At 37.1% G+C, this 23,969-nt stretch overlaps 3 protein-coding genes across 5 annotated transcripts; 2 read left to right on the top strand and 1 right to left on the bottom strand.

Moving 5' to 3' along the window:
• Positions 1-2,134: 2,134 nt before the first annotated feature.
• Positions 2,135-3,805, top strand: CAMTA1 (calmodulin binding transcription activator 1). The gene is given in 2 exon segments (NM_001301125.1): positions 2,135-3,661; positions 3,717-3,805. A coding segment is annotated over 1 exon segment (1,386 nt). The 5' UTR covers positions 2,135-2,175; the 3' UTR covers positions 3,562-3,661; positions 3,717-3,805.
• A 645-nt stretch (positions 3,806-4,450) lies between these two features.
• LOC103403760 (probable histone-arginine methyltransferase 1.4) lies at positions 4,451-10,400 on the top strand. Of its 3 annotated transcripts, none has more exons than XR_011577532.1 (15): positions 4,451-5,005; positions 5,346-5,408; positions 5,658-5,760; positions 6,003-6,146; positions 6,333-6,436; positions 6,550-6,648; positions 6,738-6,807; positions 6,969-7,065; positions 7,433-7,487; positions 7,687-7,770; positions 8,822-9,003; positions 9,107-9,279; positions 9,362-9,513; positions 9,730-9,944; positions 10,079-10,400. XR_011577532.1 is itself a non-coding variant. In XM_008342592.4 (14 exons), exons 1-14 carry the CDS (start codon positions 4,802-4,804, stop codon positions 9,856-9,858), a joined length of 1,659 nt encoding a protein of 552 aa, XP_008340814.3. In that variant the 5' UTR covers positions 4,451-4,801; the 3' UTR covers positions 9,859-10,028. The 3 variants fall into 3 exon arrangements, 1 of the variants encoding a protein (XP_008340814.3); XR_011577533.1 differs by having other exon boundaries at positions 10,048-10,400; XM_008342592.4 differs by lacking the exon at positions 10,079-10,400 and having other exon boundaries at positions 9,730-10,028.
• Positions 10,401-12,442: 2,042 nt separating this feature from the next.
• LOC103403761 (isoleucine--tRNA ligase, chloroplastic/mitochondrial-like) lies at positions 12,443-23,517 on the bottom strand. Its single transcript, XM_008342594.4, has 22 exons — positions 23,288-23,517; positions 22,107-22,305; positions 21,785-21,939; positions 21,599-21,700; positions 20,890-20,959; positions 20,535-20,647; positions 20,245-20,313; positions 19,879-19,986; positions 19,606-19,756; positions 18,716-18,944; positions 18,309-18,595; positions 18,061-18,197; positions 17,465-17,612; positions 16,993-17,124; positions 16,348-16,476; positions 15,495-15,622; positions 15,244-15,402; positions 14,676-14,801; positions 14,057-14,130; positions 13,600-13,849; positions 13,080-13,259; positions 12,443-12,952 (listed from the first exon to the last, which is right to left on the bottom strand). The coding sequence occupies exons 1-22, from the start codon at positions 23,372-23,374 to the stop codon at positions 12,704-12,706; spliced, it is 3,282 nt and encodes a 1,093-aa protein (XP_008340816.3). The 5' UTR covers positions 23,375-23,517; the 3' UTR covers positions 12,443-12,703.
• Between the last annotated feature and the right edge of the window lie 452 nt (positions 23,518-23,969).

Raw genomic sequence — 23,969 nt, 5'->3', positions numbered from 1 at the left:
ATTTCTCACATCAGACACATATTTAGCTGTTAACTCGTGTATTATTAGCTGTTATTAGAACGACACACGCGGACATCCATGTGATGTGATGTGATTAATCTATATATCTACGTGAGAAGAGGATTTTTTTTCCAAATCCACTTTACGAGAATCCTAAGAAATTATATTCTAATCGTTAATCGTACATCGTGTCGTCAGTTTTGTCAGATATTATTTGTGTTAAATTTTAAATAAAAAAAATCAAATGATTTCTGACTGTAAAATACACGATGAATGACTAAGATGTGAAAATCTCTTAGATCTGCACAAAATGAATCCGAATAAGATCGAATTCCATCTACGTGATGTCAAACTCGAGTGGCTCACAACACATGCTTTGGTTTTCTTCACTTAATTTGGAGTTTGATTTGCATCACATTCTGTCAAATTGTCAACTGAACCCTCGTGATCTCTACGTAAACAAATGTGGCCTCATGATTTCTTTCGCTGAGTCTCGCTTTCATGGTTAATTACAAGATTTTAAATAATGGATATTTCTTGTGGTTGCATACAAGATTTTAAATAAGGGAACTTTAACGAAAAATACCTGGTACTGTTTACTTTAACGAAAAACCACATTTTTACACTAAAAAGTCAATCATGATACTATTCACTTTACCCTTTATTTTGTCCTTATCATTAAAACTCAAAGTTTTCAAGCGCTTTTCATTAATTTTCTTTTTAAATAACAGATATTTTGAGTGGTTACATGCAAGGTTTTAAATAGTGGATATTTTCGAAAGATATTTTTTATATTTTATAAAAGCATACCATTATACTAAAAAAACATATAATATATTCATCTATTGAAATATAAACCTAAAGAATGTGTATTGCTCTATTAAAATATATAGTATTCAAATCACCAAAACGGAAAATAGAGTATTTTATTTTTGCTCAGCACCTAACAAAAGTAAGAAAAATATGAAATTATAAAGTGTACTGTCCAACAAAAACAAGAAAACACAGTCGTTTCGCTTTAAAAAAAAAGACAGTAATTGTTAGATTTAATTCAACCACGCCAAAAGTGGAAGTGCATTTAATTGTTAGATTTAATGCAACTTATGAAATCAATAATGATCACCCAATTTGATGCTTCTCTTTTGATAAACTTAATTTATGGCAATTTTTTAGGTACTATATATAGTGGTTTTCTTATATATGTATATACTACATTGTTGAAAAATGAGAAAGAAATACGATTTAAGTCACAGTATGAGTCGATTATAATAATTTAATATGAAACTCACTAAGCATAAGACATCTTAAGTGGGAAAACAGCTTATTACATGATATAAATATTAATTAAATTCCTATCATTAAATTAAACAAGAAATCATTGGAACTTTATTTCTATACGAAACGATCCGGTTTGATTATAATATTGACACAAATATCAAAGAGTATATTTAAAGGAAAACTAATGAAAAAGGCTTGAAAACTTTGAGTTTTAATGATAATGACAAAATAAAGGGTAAAGTGAATAGTACCATGATTGACTTTTTAGTATAAAAATGTGGTTTTTCGTTAAAGTGAACAGTACCGGGTGCTTGTCGTTAAAGTTCCCTATATTTAAAGCTTCTTAATTCCATAAAACTTAAACACAACATAAAAGGTTAATTTGGCTAAACTAATTTTCATCGTACAAGTGGATCAAAGGATGAGAAATGCACGAGAATAACCAAACTCAAAGGAATACGAGGGCGCTCCAAAGATACAAAAACTCCATTTCTCAAGAAAATATTAAAGCTTCGCGAATTAGAATATGAGGATTTTTACACATAGAATGTTGAATATAACGAGTCCCGACCAAGTCGACCGCAGAGTATTTTTCCCTCCAACGTGATGAAATGCGAGAAGAGCGTAAATAAAAAAATTACAAATAATTTCAGAAAATAAGGAAACTTGTCAGAAGCCATACATTTCTGATGTTCTTTCCCCCAGACGAGCACCGACGTTTGTCGTTCTCACTAGTCACTTCTTTAAAAGCTCACCCCTCTAAACGCCCACCATTTCCCCCATATTTACAACCCTAACCTCCTTCAAAATTACAAAATCCTGCGGGCTGAAATCGGGCAGCCTCAAAAGCTCCAGTTTCTCCCGATCGACCTTCCAGTTCAACTTGGGCGAGTCAGAATGCTGGACCGGTTCTTAGGGCCTCGCCGGGCCCGTCAGATCCAGAGGGCGCTACGGCACGGAACGGTGACTTTTCTGTGCTTGTTCTTAACCGTCGTCGTCCTGCGCGGCACAATCGGCGCCGGGAAGTTCGGAACGCCAGAGCAGGACTTCAACGATATCCGCGAACGCTTCTACACTCACAACCGGCGCGTGGAGCCCCACCGAGTGCTCGAGGAAGCCACCCCCGAAACCAACCAAAAAGACGCCGACCCGGCCGGCCAGTCCAACAACTATGCCGAGTTCGACATATCCAAAATCCTCAAAGACGAACCGGCAACTGACGACGAGAAGCGGGACCCGAACCAGCCCTACAGTCTCGGCCCCAAAATATCGGACTGGGACGAGCAGAGGTCCGATTGGCTGAAGAAAAACCCGGGTTTCCCCAATTTTGTCGGACCCAATAAGCCCCGGGTCCTGCTCGTAACCGGGTCGTCGCCCAAACCGTGCGAAAACCCGGTCGGCGACCACTACCTATTGAAATCGATCAAGAACAAAATCGACTACTGCCGCCTCCACGGGATCGAGGTATTTTACAATTTTGCCCTTCTGGACGCGGAAATGGCCGGGTTTTGGGCCAAGCTGCCACTGATCCGGAAGCTCCTCCTGTCCCACCCGGAGGTGGAGTTCCTCTGGTGGATGGATTCCGACGCCATGTTCACCGACATGGCGTTCGAGGTCCCCTGGGAGCGATACAAGGATCACAATTTCGTTATGCACGGATGGAACGAGATGGTGTACGATGACAAGAACTGGATCGGGTTGAACACCGGGTCGTTCCTGCTCAGAAATTGCCAGTGGTCGCTCGACATTCTGGACGTCTGGGCGCCGATGGGTCCGAAGGGGAAGATCCGGGACGAGGCGGGTAAGGTCCTAACCCGGGAGCTCAAAGGCCGACCCGTTTTCGAGGCCGACGATCAGTCCGCCATGGTTTATATATTAGCGAAAGGGAGGGACACTTGGGGGAAGAAGGTGTATTTGGAAAACGGGTATTATCTCCACGGTTATTGGGGGATTCTGGTGGACAAATACGAGGAGATGATTGAGAACCACCACCCGGGGCTGGGCGACCACCGGTGGCCGCTGGTGACGCATTTCGTCGGGTGCAAGCCGTGCGGGAAGTTCGGGGATTACCCGGTGGAGCGGTGCTTGAAGCAGATGGACCGGGCATATAATTTTGGGGATAATCAGGTGCTGCAGATGTACGGGTTCGAGCATAAGTCGCTGGGGAGTAGGAGAGTGAAGAGGGTGAGGAATGAGAGTAGTAATCCCCTGGAGGTGAAGGATAAGCTTGGATTGCTGCACCCTGCTTTCAAAGCTATCAAGCCATCATCATCATCTTCCTGATGTTTTTTTTTTTTTTTTTTGCTTAATTTTTGTTTTTTTTTAATATTTGTTGGGATTAAGTTAATAACACAGTTAATTTGTAATTCACTTTTGATGGTTTTTGTTAATTATTTTGTGTTAGAAGGAATATTAAACTTTGAACTTTTGGTATCGGATTGATTCGTGTATTTTTGGGAGGAATGCATCTATATAGAGATTATGTGAACGAAGTAGTGTTTGTTTAGCAATTTTAATACTTCATAAATGCAGTGTCCTAAATCTAATAATTCACATGTTATAAGTGAGTGACAGGCAAATTTACACTTAAAAGAGTATAATGCAAACAAACGTACACCGTTATAGTGAGAATTTCTATGCAACATGAACGTTATTGTGATAGCAATTCAAGTCAATGGCACACTAATATGGATTAGGCACAGAAGCCATCTTCTGTATTGTAGGTTTGGTTGTGTCTTTTGATGTAGAGAGGTAGGGAGTTGAGTTTCAGTTTTTGGTGTTTGATAATGTATTACACGCATAAAATATGCATATTCGTTCTTAAATGAACTGGTAACACCATGTTGCGGCTTTACAGTTACGAACAAAATTTATCAAGTAAAGAATCTCCCTTATTCAAAACACCAATTACCCTAATTTGCAACAAGTTCGTAACAATTTTAACAGTGACACAAACAAAATTTACCAAATAGAGAATCTCCCTTTTTCAAAACACCAATTGCTTTAAATTTACGTGCTTAACTTTACTTATTCAAAGTTTTTGGGCTATCATTCCCGACCCGGCCCGATACAATGTATTGTTTTAGTGGCGGTGGGTCCAGCCCACGGACATCCCTTGGGTCGACAACCGAATCCAAACCTCTCAAACACCCCACGTCATCACCAGCACAACGAAGACGTCAGGACGTGTTCCCCGTTGGAACCTTTCACTGAAGAGTCAATAGTGTGTGTGAGCTCTCCCTCTCAAAGCTCGACTCTCCTCAAATCTCGCTCTCTCACTATAAAAGCCCAACAGCTCTTTATCTTTCTCCTCCTCCTTTTTTGCTCTGGCGGCTCTCCAAATTCTCCAATCCCTTCCTCCCTTCACTTTCTCTCTCTAGTAAACCCTAATTTTCTCACTCTTCCTCCACTGTCTTCGAATAACCAGTCGCTGCCCCTTCTTTTTTTCCTTTTTTTTTTCTTTTTTTTTAATTTAAATTATTTAGTTTAATTAATATTCCGATTGAGCTTGGAGAAGGCGATAATGGAGGGCTCTGTAGCAGAAACGGCGAAGAAGCAGCAGGTGTTTGCTTTGGCATCCGCCTCCGAGCTCGCTTCGTCGTCGTCTTCTTCTACTCTTGCGCCGGCGCTGGCTCGGTTCAGCGCCGAAGACGGAGTTGCAGAGCTTCGGTTTCAGCAGGAGGCCGAGTCCGTTGCTCGTCTCAATGTCGATCTCCTAACTGCTAAGGTTTGGTTTTGATTTGGAGTATGCTGTTTTAGTTTAGCTTTCTAAGTTAAGAAGTATTAAGTTTTTTTTTTGGTTGCCGAGAAGTGAAGGAAGATAAAATCTCATAAAAAAAAAAGTATTAAGTTTTGTTTGGATGCCGAGAAAGTGAAGGAAAATAAAATCACATGAAAAAGAAAATCTAGTCACAGTTTACTCTGTACGTGGTGTGTGCTTACTGCTTTGAAGATTTAATCATACATAGATATATGAGTATGCTGATTTTTCTCCGTAGTAGAATATTTGATACAATGTTGTAACTCGGTCTGTTGTTTGATTTTGGTATGTGTTTTTCCGTCTGCAGCTATTCAAGTTAGGTCCGGTGCAGTCAGTTTGCATAACGGAAGGTTCTGATACCGACAAAGAGGTAATCGAAATAATTCATCTTTACGCGTTTGCATTTTGATTATTTTACTTTGCAAACTTTCACGGTGCCAAATATGTATCATAGCGGATTTTCACGTTGATTGTACTTTTTTGTGCAACATTGTACGTTGATTGTACTTTTCTGTGCAACATTGTACGTTGGTTGTACTTTTATGTGCAAAATTGTTATACGGTTCATTAAATTTCTGTCAGATGTTTGTTTCCGTTAACATTGCTTTTCTTGAACCAGAAATCGTATTCAAGGGGAGTCACTATTCATTTTAATAATGAGGTGGACAGTGGAGCCTTCCATCATGCATTTGAGCAATGGAAGAAGGACCTTGTTGATCAAGGTGCTGTTCCAGAAGTTTACTTACGACTATTTTAACTATTTCTTTTGTTTATGGATTAACTGACCGAAGAAGTACGAAATGAATATCGTTGCACATCTAGAACATAGCTATACTGTTGTGGCATGATTTAAGTTTGTCTTATGAGTCCTTCCATACAAATACTCGTATACTTTGACTGTCTTGCTCCTTGTCGTGCAGCGTTGCATGCTTGTCAATTACTCTGCTTTTGTTTACTCTTGCAGGACAAAAATTACCAAATGGAGAACTATCATCTACCAAAAGCAAGTTTGACGACAAAATAGAGCCATCTTCTGCTAAAATGTATTTCCATTACTATGGACAATTGCTGCATCAACAGAACATGTTACAAGATTATGTGAGGACAGGTTCGTTCACTAGATATACTCTCTTGATCATTTTCAACTTCATGGTTATTTGAATTTGGATCATCGAAGTTCTCTTGAGCTTTAAAATCAACACTGTAAATTTATACCAAATTTGTTAGTTTGCAGTAAAAAGTGATATGGGCTGATGTTGAATATGTTTGTGATGTCCTATTTATCTTTCTTCAGGAACCTATTATGCTGCAGTCATAGAAAATCGTGTGGATTTTAATGGTCGTGTGGTTGTTGATGTTGGTGCTGGTAGTGGTATTTTGTCATTATTTGCTGCTCAGGTACACTCTGCTCTTTGATTAACTGGATATTTATAGAAATCGTTCGCTTTTTGTTCTGGCATACGTATTTTCTCCTCATTAACAGTCTTCTATTTATTTTCTGCCCCATATAGGCTGGTGCTAAACATGTTTATGCTGTGGAAGCATCTGAAATGGCAGAATATGCACGCAAGCTAATTGCAGGGAACCCATTACTGGGTCAAAGGATAACTGTGAGACTTTTGATGTCATTTTTAACTTTCCTGTCCTCTTTACTTATTATTCCTGTCTTCTAATGGGGCCATATGTCATCTACATATAGGTAATCAAAGGTAAAGTCGAGGAGGTTGAATTGCCTGAGAAAGCAGATATCCTTATCTCGGAGCCAATGGGTAAGCCTTTATATATTTTCTTTAGACATTCACGAGCATGTTGTCCTGCTCTTGTTGATGTTAAACTCATATTTTTCTACCTCTGCTTTTGTTCTATTTTTGGCAACATCTGCTCTAATGATACTATACCTAATATAACATTTTGTCTGTCATGGCTTTAGGCACCTTGTTAATTAATGAAAGAATGCTGGAAACCTATGTGATTGCAAGGGATCGGTTTCTTCAGCCAAATGGAAAAATGTTCCCCACATTGGGAAGGTAAAAACCTATATTTTTTACAGCTTACATACTGAACTCTAATTCCACCATGAAGCAGTGAAATTGATTGGTGCCTACATCAAAATATCAACTTTAGTTTATCCGGAAAAAAAAAAAAAAATCAGCTTTCGCCTTTTTATTTTCTTAGACAATAGATCTGTTCCCAGCAATAAAAATTTTATCAGTTCAGATCAGGACTAAATTCTTGCAGTGCTTTAGTCACTATTCATGACAAAATATTCTATATACCTACATGTTGCCTGATCATGTTATTTTTCTCTTGGGTTTGGTGATGCAATATGAGATTCTTTCATTTATATCTTTTCCTTTTGTTTTTCTCATAAATTCAAGTTGATTACTCCTGCAGGATTCACATGGCACCTTTCAGTGATGAATATTTGTTTGTTGAAATTGCAAATAAGGTGCGTATGTCGTCATCATTTTCCGTTAATTTATACAAGGAATGACATTATGCATGGATAACCATTAACATGTAACCTACGAGCCATGTATAGTGCAGCTGGTCTAAAAGAATATTAGATCGGTGTTATGAACGTATAGCACACTCACTTTCCTCCCTTGTTTGATGTATATTAATGTTCTTGTTTTGCATGTATACAGGCCCTCTTCTGGCAGCAACCAAATTATTATGGTGTTGATTTGCAACCATTGTATGGATCTGCATTCCAGGGATATTTTTCACAGGTCTAATATTTCTTATAGATTCCTAAAAAATATTGCATTCATTTATTGGTTGACGAAAGCGTATTGTCTGCAACAGATATTATGTGCGCACATTGAGATATTGATCTGGTTTTGCAACCGTGATTCACATGTCTAGGGTAAATAAGGTCTCGAGTAATAGAAGTTTATCCTTTTTTTAGATTTACTTTCGAAATTTATATCAAAATTTTGTTGTAGGATTTCCTGGTATCTTCCTATCTCCTATTCCACGAAATTAGGCTTTTGAAGAAAAGAGGATTTTGAAATGAACATTGCTTTTGTTTTTTTTTATTCTTTTCTGAGAGAAAACAAATTGAACCCTTAGGGGGGCATTTGTTGCTTGCGATAGGCTTGTTTTGGACCAATTGTAGGGACTGGTCTGGATAGGCTTGGCTTGTTTTGGATTGGGCTTATTTATGGCCCACCTTTTAAATGGCTTAAAATGAGCCCTGTTAGTGAAGGTGTAATGGTAATTAATCCAGTTCTTAAATAGCACCTAGTTTGGCCCAACTTAGATTGGGGTAAAATAACCCGATCCCAGTTCTTGTCCGGTTTGTTTAACCAAACCCTTAGAGGACAAACCAAGTCAAACTTAACGTGTTAAACTCTTGGCATGCTCTTCACATGTTAAACTTGACATGTTAAACTCTCTGCATTTCCCATTCTTTCTTATCCGGTTAAACTCTTGGCACGCTCTTCACTGTCCATGATCTTGTGAAATAAGGGGTAGCTACAACCCTATGCCATCACAATTAAAGTACCTTGTTCCTTTTTAGTTGATTGGTATAATGTATGGATTTGCTTAGGCCTTGGAGCGACGGGTTTATGAATCCAATGGACATATGGCACATCGGTATTTGTATGACCAAGGCTTTTCCAATTCCCTTAGACTGATATGGCTGAGTTGCCTTGTTGGGTGGCCGTTTAGCACTTCAATGTTTTAAGATTATGTCTACAAAATGTTTGATTGGTGGTTGTTTTGGTTGCTCTGATTTGGTGATGTGCTGAATTATTCTGTTTTATTCTGGTACAGCCAGTGGTAGATGCTTTTGATCCAAGATTACTGGTGGCTCCTTCAATGTCTCATGTGATTGACTTTACCAAAATAAGCGAAGAGGACTTGTATGAAATTGATATACCGCTACGGTTTACAGCTGCAGTAGGCACTAGAGTGCATGGGTTAGCATGCTGGTTCGATGTCTTGTTTGATGGGAGGTAATGAATCAATGATCTTGTGGAATCAATATAATCTTCTGCATTTCATTTACAACTACAGATTTGTTGGTCTCATAACTGCTTTAACATTGCTTACTTACAGTACCGTACAAAGGTGGCTTACCACCGCGCCTGGTGCACCAACCACCCATTGGTACCAATTACGTTGCGTTCTCGCTCAGCCAATTTATGTGATGGCAGGACAAGAAATCACTGGCCGACTCCACATGGTTGCCCACAATGCTCAAAGTTACACAATGTATCTCACATTGGCAGGTCAATGTCTAATATAACACTTGCTTTGGCTTCGGATTTCTTTTTTCCAGTTTTCTAACGAGTTTATGGTTTCACTCTTCAGCTAAAATGTGGGGCCCTGGTGCCGAGCAAGGAGGAATAATTCAGCAATCTTCTTGTAAACTTGATCTCAAAGAGCCCTACTATAGAATGTCCCAACCGCAAGCGTACACAATTGCCCAAGATCCGCAACCACATCAGCAAATACAGACGCAGGTAAGGGGCTATCACTGCCAACTGGACCCTATCCTTCCGATTTATTTGAATTATTGTTTTTCGGGTTAAAGCATAATGATTAACTAAATCACCAGGGCCTCTATGTGCACATAAAAAAGTATACATACCAGGTTTTGTCCTGCAAACGTTTACTAGAAAAAACGCCGTTGCTCTGCATGTCAAGAGCGAATGCTAACGCAGTTTATGTTGTTACAGGATATACCCATTCATTCCCAGGATTTGGATGATTCTGAATTTTTTCCACAACCACCATCACCAACTTCAGGGACAAAGATCTTACTGGAAGAGTTTGCCAAATCTGCGGGGGCTTGGAAGAACGTTTGATCTCTGTTTGTTTGTAACATAAACTGTTTTAACTCTAGCAAGTGCTAGGGATCCCTGTCAGTCGTCCACCGCATCCCGTTTAACTGGTATCTCACTTCCTCCATGTCCTAGTGTTAACCCCTGTAAATTAGATATTCATTTGAGTGGCTTGTGCAGCAGAGTTATGCAAATTTATCTTGCTTTCACCAGCTTATGAATGAGACTCGGGTCTGTTTTCTAGGCGATCGACCACCTGCAGATACGCTTCCTAACCGGTTATGTCAATTTGAAATGCCGAGGCACCAGGAGTGGCTCCGTTGCGAGTTGAAGGCTCGGACAACCTGTTCTATCCACTATGGCTGCTTCCCCGAACATAGTTTGTTCAACGTTAGGTCATAGACTCGAAAAATTAAGGATGCATGCTTACGTACCAATTTAATTTCATGGTACGTATCACTTATTGATGCAGGGCGCAGCGGATAGAAACGAAATAAAACGGAAAGGAAAACTGATATATGGGGTCCATTATCTCCTAGTGCAAGGAGAGACCTGAAATTCCCAAATCTCGTCTCTAGTACCAGCTTACAACGTAGACACTAGAAGAACAAAGCATAACAATCTTACAAAGAGAAAGGCACAAACTGAGAACCAAATCTCTTTGAATATTTCATTCACCAACAAAAATGCCCAACCCTCATCTTACAGCAAGAAATGGTTTTTATAACCATTTTGTAATTTACATTTAGAAATTGAAAGACAATATGATTAAATTGACATAAAACTGAATTAAAGTCACATAAAACTGAAAATTACATAACTAAAGTAATGATATCAGCCATAAAACATCCTGGAAGTAAACTGATTAGCCTATATGTATTAAACCACCCTCTTTATTCCACCAAATAAATTTATCTTCCAATACTTTATTGTGCTCCATGCCAAATGAATCTTTTATTTCCCATCCTGCATCATTCTCCCCTTTTCGAACAAAACTCGTCCTCGAGTTTTGTTTGTAAGAACAAGTATCCAAACCGCAAGGTGCTGCAACCATTTTGCCTTGCCTTGCTTTGTTTTCTTTTTCACGCTTACATACATATTCTTTGCATAGAATATACAGAGGTTAGCCTTCTCTTAGAATCGAACTATAGCGTCAGGATATGAACAGAATGCATCAATATTAAAAACTTTTAGCCATCTCATTTTTATGTGCCTTTCTCTTGCTTAAGAGTTTGTTGCTTTCTTCTTTCTAGTGTCTACGTTGTAGGCTAGAACCAAAGTTTATAGGGTATTCAGGCCTCTCCTCGCATAAGAAGATACTGGACCCTACCTATCAATCCTATCTGTCATTTTATTCGTTTTTATCCGCTGCACCCTGCATCAGTTGGTATCACAGCGTCAGCTCGATCCAAAGGTGACGCTATATTCACCATGTCGCAGATGCCATTAGATGAAGATCTTAATCTGGACCTTTCTCCAATATTTGATCATTGCTTGGAGAGTTCATGTCCAATATATTGTGAAAATTATTCAGGTGATTGTCTCGTAAATCTTGATCTTCCTCCCGAGTTTGATCGTTCTCCATATGGTACTTATCACGTTTGCTGTCAAAGTTCTTGTGTGGTTCAACGAAATGTTGATATGGAATCTTGTCTAATTATTAAAAAAGCTGATTACAAAGAATTTGTGAAGTTGGAGTTTCATGATTTAATGAGTTCATTGGAAACTTCTGGATATGTTGATTTAATTGGGGTTGATGTCTTCTACTTCAGAATTTCCAAAGTTTTGGTTGACATTATAAATCAAATGAAAGAGAATGTCAAGGTTGCGAGGTATGCTATTAAGGGTGCTTTTCACACTTCAACAGTCAATATTAAATGCTCCAAATATCTATTTGTTTGGACCGGTAGTGTTCAATTTTATCGCTCCAAATCAGATGATGATCCGAATTTGAGGACGAATTCTCTCCAACCCCACGAGAATGATGTAGGCCAAGGACTAAAGGTGTTATTACATAAAATTACAGGTAGCTGGGATTTAAGTTTTATAATATAATACACGCATTTTTTAGAGTTATAATGCATGTATCTAGCTTTAAATTTGTGGCTTATGGAATTCATAGGTTAACGACATTTTATGAAATCATTTAGTTTTAGGAGTTATATTGTAAGCCTTTATTTTTTATGACCTTTCATATTTTTCACTTTAAGTTGTAAGCCTATAAATACTTGTATTTGTAAAGAAGAAGGGGAGAAGTTGTTTGAATTATCATATTGATATTTGAGTTGTAAACTCATTTTTACGTGTCTTTCTCTTGTTTAAGAATCTGTTGCTTTGTTTTTTCTAGTGTCTACATTGTAGGCTGGTACTAGACCCAAAGTTTATAGGATTTTCAGGCCTCTCCTCGCACTAGGAGATAGTGGACCCTACCTATCCATCATATTTATCATTTTATTTCGTTTATGTTCTCATTTCATTTTAATTTGTTTCTATCCGCTGCGCCCTGCTTGAAAAATTAACAATCAGATGTTGCGTATAGATCAAATGGATCTTTGCAACGGTTAGTTTAATCTCACATAGAAAGTACGATTATAGCCGGAGCCCATAGTTTCTTCAAAAAGGTTGGGAAATTACCATGGGTTGAAATATTCATCAAAATCTTCAATTGGTGCTCTGCACAAATGCAGCTCCAACAATATGCTGTACAAAAGCTACTTGTCTGCTCAACCCGAAAAGAAACGGAATCGGAGCAAATATCGTAATGCCGGAATACTACACAGAGAACAAATCAACTTGTGGTGAATATAATTCTTATGCATATCGTATCGACTTATGTTGGTTGGAACGTTTCAGATTTTGCGGTTGAATATCAACTGACCACAGCTACAGCTGGAGATTGAGACTGTTGAATATCAACCACATTATAACAGCGGCTGCAAAGAGTGTTGTGCTCTGGAAAGGAGCCAACTTGAGGTGAATAATTCCAGCATCTTTCGCACTTTAGGCCCCCAGCGCGAGACACTCCAATCCAGACTTTGATGTTTTCTTCGATGAGGTACTCTCCTTTGTGCGGTATATTCGCAATCAGCTCCTCCTCCAAGGACGGGAGAACCTCTGCCTGCAAGCATATAAACATATATTTCGAATATGCACATAAGTTATAATTGAGTTCCTCAACAACGTAATTATTTTGTTCTTGACCATCACGAGAACCCATTGTATGCTGAAAACATCAAAATACTTACTTGAGATGTAATGAAAATCCGATTCAATGTGTCTGCATCGTTGTCGGCTGCAGAAATTTCAACTAATCTAGAGGCCAGACTGGAATCAGAAGTGTGGAGGTAGACCTTGGCATCTAAACTAGAGCCAATTTGCTTTTCCGTACGAGCAACCTCCAGAACTTTATTCACCTCAGTTCTCAACTGGTCACAAGTGCATACGCATTAGAAACAAGTGAAACACGTTGAGACAGATATCAACATGTCATTTTTTTCAATGTTCTAAGAGCCGTCTTCGAACTTAAGAATCTAGATTTATCTGGCATTATTTCACAGGTGAATACATGCTTTCTATAAAATAAACGAATAAGAAGATCTAAGTTTACAATATTGATTATATTTTGAAAGAAAACCAATAGGCACAATAGTTTAAATTTTTCAAGGTTTCCCTTTAAACAATTCAGTTGTAATATAGCACAAGGCCATGCATAGTACGAACCCCAAATTGTACTAATGTGTGATCATTAAACAGAATGGTGATTACCTCAAGAACTTTTTCCCAGAAATCAGTTTCCTCTTTCGAAAGAGAGAGCCATGTGTTGTTCAAAGCTGGCCATCTTGATTCAAAAACAAATTCAGCAGCAGAGCCACCTTCATCAGTGTACTGGAACGGAAGGTTTTGCCATACATCTTCAGCCAAATGAGGTAATATTGGAGCAATCACTCTCACTACAGATAGGAGAAGTGCTGAAAGAACTGTTTGACAACTTCTCCTAGTAAAACTTGTTGTGCCCCTGAAAATGATAAACCATGCGCCTCACTTATTCTGGGATTAAAACTACAAGATCGCAAGCCAATGTTTGAAATTTAGAGATGAGTAAGTCTACAGAAAATGAAAACTTGCAATGTAAAAGCATATGAATATCACGAGGGTCACAGAATGAGGATGCAGGAGTTATGCACATGCATAGAACTAGTACATTGAGCAAGGGAAGAATTACCCAACATAAAGGCGATCTTTGGCGACATCAAAATAGAAATTTGAGAGGTCAACAACGACAAACCGCTGTATGATCTGAAAATAAGCAGAAAACTAAGTAAATAGTTGCAAGAAAAGTTCTCCAGCTAAATTAAGGGCTAAGTTGACACAGAATCAGGAATCAGTAGCAACAACCCCTGAGAGACTATCTAGTGCTGTGCTTTTTAAATGAATTTTCCAGTGGCTCAGATTGGCATCTCAGTATGAAACCAAGAATGGTGGATTTATTTCTAAGCTTTCTTTCAAAGGGGACATAACCCACCATATATTTACAAGCTTTTCTTCAAATTATTTGGTTTATGTACCAAACTGTCAGCCATACTGGCAATTGTATGCTGCTTTTATGAATTGGCACAATCTCAGTTTCAGTAAATCTCTGTGATTTATCCTTTCTCATTCAACTCCCAATTTTCAGAGAGGGATGATCTCTAAAGTTGCTACATACATGAGTATAATATTCTAGGAGCCATTTTGAGAAACAAAGTCTCACTAACAATGCTATCATCTAATTGAGCATAAAAATGTATGCTTTAAACAGAAACACAACTAAATCAAACCAACAAGAAAAACAAAAAGTTAACCTGAAATATCTTGAAGAATTGATAGTTTTCATAGCACTCTCTACTGTTCTTCACAAAATTTTCGAGCTGAAACAGCACGTACTGATCAATCATGGGAAGATCATGGTATGCGATAGCATTATCAGCCTGCCAAGAGGATGTAATTATATATAAGTGAAAACAACAGACTAAGATAAAACTGTCTGAAACTGAATTCTTACTTGCAGCATAAACATACAAAAAGAAATAAACATCTTTTAAATAAGAGAGAGAGGGAGAGAGAGGACAATTACAATATTTCAATGAAATATATTTAAGGAAAACTAATGAAAAAGGTTTGAAAACTTTGCATTTTAACAATAAGGACAAAATAAAGGGTAAAGTGAATAGTACCAGGATTGACTTTTTAGTATAAAAATATGGTTTTTCGTTAAAGTGAACAGTATCGGGAGCTTTTCATTAAAATTCCCATATATTTATCCAGAAAAAGGTAGAAAAGATTGAAAGTCTTAAGATAACAAAAGTGTAGAACTTTTAATTGAGTGAAACTTGTTAATTCAAAAGCATTAATAGTGAATGTTGAACATACATTCCAATCATGAAGATTTCCCAAAAGGTATCTCAATGTTCCTCGCATCTTCCTATAAATATCTGACATTTGACGGAGAATTTGGGGGCCAATTGTTACATCGCCTGTATAATCTACACTAGAAACCCAGAGACGCAGGACATCAGCTCCATAGCCATCCTGCCAGAAGAAGAACCAAGACTTTAGTATCCAGATACAGTTGAAGATTGGTTCAGGTGGTTACTGAGTTGGTTTAAATTTACTTTACTGACCTTTTGGTTCTTCCCTCCTTCAATCACAGTCCGTGGATCTACTACGTTACCCAAAGATTTGCTCATTTTCAAACCTTTCTCATCCAATACAAATCCATGTGTTATAACACTGGAATATGGAGCCTTTCCTGTAACAAAGAAAAGTAACAAATTCATGTGGTGTCACTGTTTGAAACAAATACTTCTCTGTAAAATGAAATCAGCCTCCGTGGCTTAGAATCCATACATAAGAATGAACACCTGCGCATAAACAAGTATATGCATTGCTGAACCCTTTCAAATTATATACCATTTCCCTCTACGTTCAACTACTGTTGTTAGAGACTAAAGGCTACATTGTAGTCACTACAATGCTGCAGTCAAGATATTTAATTCCAAAGATATAACCTAGCAACCAATCTAAGTCTGGTTTGCATTAACAATGTACTATTCTTATTCAACTATGATGCCAATGCTGAAAGAGCAAGGGTATGAAGATAATGCAATGGAAGGATTAATGTGGCCTTTTAACCATATTTATCCTACATAAATCGTGCACCCAAAAAAAATCGCATATGTTTCCTACAACATATGTGATTCTTTTTTCTGTCAAAAGATTCAACTGCTTTACATAACAGTACAAACTACATCAGGTATGGGTGACAGACAGAACCACAGGATGTTTTGTCTTAAATAAAGAACACTACTTCCAATGAAAATGTGTGTGACTTATCCCCAAAATTAATAACAATTCAAACACAAGGAGTAATGCACAAATGTGCTATTTACACAAAATAAAACTAAAAATTAAACAGCCAGATTCATTGTTATATTGCATAGTGAAGATAAATGAATATATCCTGATTCTCATTACCTTTAGTAGCAATACTTGTTAACAAAGAACTCTGAAACCACCCACGATGCTGATCCATACCCTCAAGGTACAAATCCGCCGGAAGACTATGGCTATTTCTTTTTCCCAATACTGCAGCCCAAGAAGAGCCTGAAAATAGAACGTATCCATTAACTTAAATCCATGTAAAGAAACATAAAAAATTAAATTAAATTATAGCACTGAAAAGGTTAAACGCAAGTTATGCACATACATCCAAAGTAGTAAACACTTACCGATCCCAATATAGACTATGGTAAGGGAAAAGGCAAAGTTCAATTATATTCTGGAATATTTGACCCTAAAAAAAATATGTTCACAAATAGGCAAGGCAATTATACATCAAAACCGACAACTAACCATTATATGTACCACATACCAGCAAAACAATCAATTGTGTTTCAACCAAACAAGTATAACTACATACATGAGCATTATAAAAATGACCATGGCGATACAAATGGATTAGATGCAAAATGAGATATTTCAAGACTGCCCTTCTGTAAGGAAAATAAAAACACCAATGATGAAATTATCTATATGTATTCATAGCAAGCAATAAAGAATATTCTTATAAAGCAGCAGAAGATAGAGTTGACATAGGTTAAATAATTACAACAATAATACCTGAATCAAACCATACATCCATTGTATCAGTCCCCTTTTCATATTCAGATGCTTTATCACGATATTTATCGGGGAGGAGATCCTCCACCTTCATGTACCACCACGCATCACTACCCTTTTCGGATATTATAGCTGCAAAAATAGGTGACTTGACAGAATCAAAATACACCATTCATCTTTAAAATTAAAAGTAAGCTAATCAATTGAGCAGTCTGTTTATATGGATATTGATTGATTGATCTATCTAGCTATATCCTTATAAGTACAAAAAAAACACAAATACAGACCCGTGTGGGCACAGACGGACAGACATGCATTAGCTAAAGTGAGAAACCCTCGTATCATATGCAGTTAGATAAACCCCAACTGATGCTCAACTAAAGCAAATATTAACTTCTTTAAGATCTTCATTAGACAATATTTTTGGCAATGAGTAGACAGAAAGTGGAAGTGATATCTATATGGCTCTTACACTTGATATACTCAATAGTCTCTTCATTCATCAGAGGTTCCTTTGAATCGACATGATAAAAGACTGGAATTGGAACACCCCATGTCCTCTGCCGCGATATACACCAATCAGAGCGGCTAGAAGTCATTGCAGATATTCTGTTTTCTGCCTGAACAAACAATGGCCATGCAAACTAATGTAAATCCAGAACTATGAATAATGTTTAATTCTACAACTGTTAAATCAGTAAAACTCCTAGGAAAACATAATGCATAAGCTTCATATTTCCAAGCACATTTTCCATCTGGGCAGGTGGAACTGGATCAATTATTAAGTTTAATGAAGGTGAATCGGGTTACTTGTCCTAAATATGAGTGAAATATTTATTAAACTTAGTGTAAGTTGAGGAAATGCAGTTGAAGTTGTCATATCAGTACTGAGAAACACTGCAAATACAAGGATTCAAATTCTGCTAGATGATGAAGCAATGTTGAAAACAAGCAGCTAGCAAAGGGCACAATTAATTATGTAAGAGTCCAAGATAATTAATATGACCTTATTATTTATCTAATAAATAGTCAAAGAAGACTAGTCCATTATGCCGTCCTGACCAATACCTTAGGTGGAATCCATTTTACATGACCAATTGCATCCATAACAGCGTCGCGAAACCCTTCTACTGAAGCAAACCATTGCTCAGTTGCCCTAAATATTGTTGGCTTTTTTGTTCTCCAATCGTATGGATACTTATGTTCTGCATAGCAGAAGGAAGAGCTTGTCACTGACTCAGGTTGGTATAACCCGGAAGAAAAAATAATAGGAAAGTTCCCTAATTATCCGCTCAAGTGGAAGGAAAGAAACTTACTGTAGGATTCTTCCATGATAATTGATAAATGTTCATCCAAGTATTTCACAACAGCAATATTACCATCCGCAAGCACATCAAGCCCACATAACTTTCCAGCTTCTTCAGTGAACTTTCCATCATCATCTACAGGAGAAAGCATAGGTAGTCCGTACTTCTGGCCAGTGACATAATCCTCCTGACCATGTCCAGGAGCTGTATGGACCAGTCCTGTTCCTGAGTCCGTTGTAATATAATCTCCTCCAATGACAACCGGGCATTCCCTATTAAATATCGGATGGACATACCTGAAATGAAAATTAGATATCACACCTCAGTCAATAGTTTTCAGTTTCATCTGTGACGGAAACAGGGAGATAACTATGTTATATACATCTTCTTCATAGGTATCTTTTTAAATTCGTAACCTGCAGTTTTCCAGATCTGAACCTGACACCCTTTTCCTAACAAGAAGCTTCACACGCCATTTTGCTTCTAACACTGGCACAAGATCTGAAGCGACAATTAGGAAAGGCTTCTTTTCTTCCTTCAAAAAATTTCCAGGCCTTCCCTTTTTATTTCCATCAGATAAAGAATCTTCTGGGAGTGACTGTACTTCAACAATGGCATATAAAAGCTTGGCATTCACTGCAACAGCTGTGAAATGAAACAGGGAGCAAATTATTACTTAGAATGATCAAGGCAGTTGCTCATATCTACAAGTGAGAATGCTTTATTATGTAGGAAAGAAAACAAATATTAATTATTACGAATTACTAGCAAGATGAGAATTCTTAATTATGTAGCAACTAGCAAGTTCTATTATAAATGAGAAGTGGCAAAGATTATAATGGTACATTCTCTTCAAAGTCGGTTCATCCAATATTCCAAATCAAGCTAAGGCTTAATTACAAACAGTTAACCTTGTCCCATACACAAGGCATAATGTAAACAGATTAAAAAAAAAAATTGACTGATTAATAATGACTAAGATCAAGAAGTTTGTACTGCAAAATCAAGGCTGAATAAATTTTAGCAAAATAACTACAGGCAGCTTCAGTAAACAGCTTATTTATAGAGAATAGAGATGAACATAAACATAGCGCTTTCTATTTGTAGAGCCTTATTCACACACAATGATATACCACAGTTGTGGTACTTTTCTGATGAGTTTTAACAAATACTTATGCTTTAGTAGGCTGTTATCGCCTTGAAATCCATAAAAATAAAAAAAGAAACTACTATAATGAATAAAAACTGTAATAATATGCTGCTACCAATATTTTAGCAATTTGAAAAAGGCAGCAAAGAAACTCACCAGCATTGGCTGGAATAGTCCAGGGAGTAGTTGTCCAAATGGCCAAGCACACATCTGGGAAATACTCATTTAATAAGCCACCTGAAGTAGGAGAGGCACTGACCAATTTGAAAATGGCGTATATGCTTCTCGAAACATGCCCCTCCGGATACTGTATATAAAAGTTTCAGTCAAGTAATAGGAACTATACCAATACAATGTAGAAAGCAAAATCAGATAATACATGATAAGTGACGTCCTTTTACACAAGGATCACAGAAAAAGTGGATTTACCTCCAACTCAGCCTCTGCAAGAGCAGTTCGTGATGAGGGGCTCCAGTGAACTGGTTTCTTGCCTCTGTAGATAAAACCTTGAAGGACCATCTGGCCAAACACTTCTATCTAGGAAATGATATGACACAGGTGAGATAAACTTGTACGGACTCAGCAACATATAGGATCAATATCCTTAACAGAATGATGAGCAAGTTTAGGTCGTTTTTCATATATTTCTTCTTCTTTTTTTGTAATTTCTATTACTAAAAGAAATGCTATATGAAGTCTCGAAATCACTTTACCATAGTATAGGATTGTTGACAATCTTCTACAAGTTACATTCAGTTTAATTGTCTACAAACAAAGCATGAGCATTGTGACTACCTGAGCAGCTTCATATTCTGGATCAAGAGTGAGGTAGGGATTATTCCAATCTGCCCACACTCCATAACGCTGCAATCAGATGAAACAATTAATCTTCAAGAATATTCCACTCTGTTTAAATACTAAATCCTTTATTATTCTTTTTCCTTTTCAAAATGAAAATTCAACATCCTAACAACATAACTAAATTGCAATTTATCCTGAAAGGGCAAGAGAATCATCTCCAAAGAATCACTCTAATAGAGCCAAAACACACACAAATAATATGAGACACAATAAAGGGTATTTACCTTAAATGATTCCATCTGAGTTTTAACGGTTTGCTTAGCAAATTTGGCTGCCTTTGCTCTCAACTTTATTGGTGTTAGATCCTTTCGAGCAGCTTGATCAAGTGATTGAAGAACTGAAATGATCGAAATGATGCTAAAGTCAATCATCACATGCACCCAGGAAAGTAAACCTATTGTACTTAACTGGATTTTTCTACTTCTCTTTCAAATATAAAATAAAAAATAAAAACCTTGGTTTCTACCAATGAAGGCAAGTTTAAGAGAAACCGAGAGGATTTTACGCTTCTTCAACTTGTTTTCCCTCTAAAAGTGGTTTTCATGATACAGAAATGAATATGAACGAAGCAGTACTTGCCTTTCAACTCAATTGGTAAGCCATGACAATCCCAACCAGGCACATAATGAACTTTATAATTTTGAAGAAGCTGCCCACAGAAAAAGAATACAGGAATGAACTTTACTTATTTTTGTGAAAGGGTCGTTGAGTTTGACAGCCAATCAAATGTAGCTTAGTTTGCATGTTTAAAGAGGACAGGAGCTGGGTTTACGTAACTAAAGCTGTTTTGTTTTATTTCTTTTAGTATGTTAAGAGAGTAATTCATCAAAATATTAGTTGAATAAATAACTGTAAAGCAGCATGAAATTCTCATGCTTTTTTATTTTCTTAACCACCACCCAAAGTAGAAATGTATAGACCTATTCTGATACTTAAAAAGAACTGTAGAACAAATGAAATCCAGATATCATCATGTTATTCAAATGAGAGCTAAAATTGTTGTGCAAGCCCTCAATTCATTTTGTTGTTCAAGACTCAAGAGTGCTAGAACATTAGCATGAATACGAAAAGCTAGCAAGCAATTGGTGATCTGGAACAATCATTATTTATTAATTAGAACTTGGTTTACCAATACTATTCAGTTTCCAAGCTGTTAACAAGGTAATTTTCTTTCTGTTGGGTGTTCCCACCCCCTTTGTTTACTAAAAAGGTTGTTTTGTTTGTGATGAAATGCCAAATATATGTAAACGTATCATAGTGAATGGATAAGTAGAGGAGGAATATATACCTTATAACGATTGATAAAATCCTTTAAAATCTTATTTAAAGCATGGCCTATGTGAAGATCTCCATTGGCATACGGAGGACCATCATGAAGAATGAAATTTTCCTGACCAAGAAAGTAAAAGTTTGCCATTAAGTCATGCCAGGTCAAAAATACCTAAATCCAAGAAAGGCATGGTATGAAACTCACCCCTGTATTTTTACCAACAACTCTCTTGAAAACTTGATTGTCATCCCATATTTTTTGGATTTCAGGCTCTCGTGTGAAAGAGTTCGCTCTCATGCTAAATGATGTCTTTGGCAGTTCAACCGTGTGCTTGTATTTTCCCTCTTCTTGCTTTTTCCCTAAACAAAAAAAGGAGTATTGTGTTTGGCTTTCAGACAAAATTTACAACTAGTTCGGTTTTCAGACAAAAAATTTAAATATTTGAAAAGGAATTCTCTGAAATCATGTGATATATCAACACTATAAGCACCCAATTTCAAAAAACGAATAATAACACACAAAACACCTTCAGCTACTTTCTTTGCGGCCATAACAGGTCCTCGAGATCTTCGCTTTGAGGAAGAACCAAACTCATCATTGGAAAAAGCAGAGTAGTGCGCCATGTTAAAGAGAGAGAAAACTTTAACTGAAGACCTGTCTCTGAAATAAAATAAGCCAACAGAAGCTGTGCTCCTAAAAGATGAGCAAGTTCTTTGTGACAGAACCTGATCACGTACAACACAATTTAAGATGGAGTTAGATGAGATACAAATCCAATGTTCAAATGACCAATTGAACTCAATTATGAATCAAACAGTTTATTCAAGTATAACTACGTCGAAAGAAGTTCAGAAGAAGAAAAGAAAAGAACAATTCAGAACTCTGAAGGTCATGTAAGACGTGTGGAAGGAAATCTAAATTTCTTTGTTAATATTAAGTCACAATTTAGTTCACAGTTAGTTATTGGCACCAGTGATTCAGTTCGGTTATCGAATTCCAATTAGAAGCTAAGAGAATTTATAGTGTCTTTGCACTTTGTCATATAGAAAGAAAAAAAAAGAGCCAGTTTCCAGATTTAGGAGAATCAGTTCTGTCTGCTTTTATTTTTTGAATTATAGCTACGAACAGCAGAAATTTCATAATCTTTTCTTCTATTTGCATCAAAATTCACTCAAAACTCCAACCATAGAGAACACAATCGAGACGTCTCTCTGTGACATTCCATCAAGCAACTGGTGCACACCACAAGAAAAGAGCCCAAAAATGCCTCATAATCCCATATGCCGGTAAAAATATTAACTTTATGCAAACAAACACACCGGAATCGTAATCCACTTTCGGGCACAACTCAAACTAAAAAAATCCGAATTCAAGCACATTATCACTTCATAACCAGAACCATTTGACAAGCAAAAATTACAACTTCAAAAAGGAAACACAAAAACAAGACGCTTTTGATTGTTACTGATCGGGAAACCCTTTTCAACTACTTCAGAACTTGGTTCGAAAAGAAATGTTGGAACAACACACAAAGCTTGAAATGTCAAACCAAACTTCCAAGTCTCTCTAATTTTTCCCAACACTTTCTCGGGAAACAAACAGAAATTGGAAACGCAACTGCGAACTCAAAACAAGTGTTTGCGTGTGTGCGCATTTTATCCAATACAGATATGTATATATATGTCTCGTGCGTGTATATGTATATACCCTGTAGGGGGAGGTCTGAATCACAGCCATGGCGGCTTCCCTGGGTTGGAGCGCCCAAGAGTGGGCGGCGAAGGATTTGAAGTTCATTGGAAGAGCAGCTTCTTCTCCATTTTTGGGGACTGGGACTGAGGAGTGTTAGCAGAAAGAGGGAAACACCATCCGGAATGCGGATAAAACCAGCCAAAAGTTACAGCCGTTTGTTTTTTTCCGGTTCGAACCCGTCAAAGAAACGGGTAGGGTGGACGGCTCAACCCATTTTATTTTTAATTTTTAATTTCTCACGTATTCTTTCTCTTTCTTTTTTTCACCTCACATATTGTTTCTTAGTAGTAGTATGCTTTTTTCCCCCTTATAGCTTTTCTTATTTTTGGCTTTTGAATTAAATAAATCAAGTAATTAGTAGTACGATTTAAAGATATTTCTTTTCATGAAAAGTTAAATTTTGTTTTCGTTCATGGCGAGTTCAAACAAAATTATTATTGTTGACCTATTATGCTACTTGAATAAAATACATACAACACGCAATGTAAATATATCGTTGTATTATATAAATCACAAAGTAATTAAAAATCATGAGACAAAAATTAACATGGGTATGGTTCTATTCTCCTAGCTTCATAAAAGTGTCTTTTAATACAAACAATATTCTATACTAAATTAATCTATATTATGAGAAGAGAAA

This window comes from Malus domestica, chromosome 16 (assembly GCF_042453785.1).
Source record: "Malus domestica chromosome 16, GDT2T_hap1".
Lineage (NCBI taxonomy): Eukaryota > Viridiplantae > Streptophyta > Magnoliopsida > Rosales > Rosaceae > Malus > Malus domestica.
This window is presented reverse-complemented; position numbering and strand designations above follow the sequence as displayed.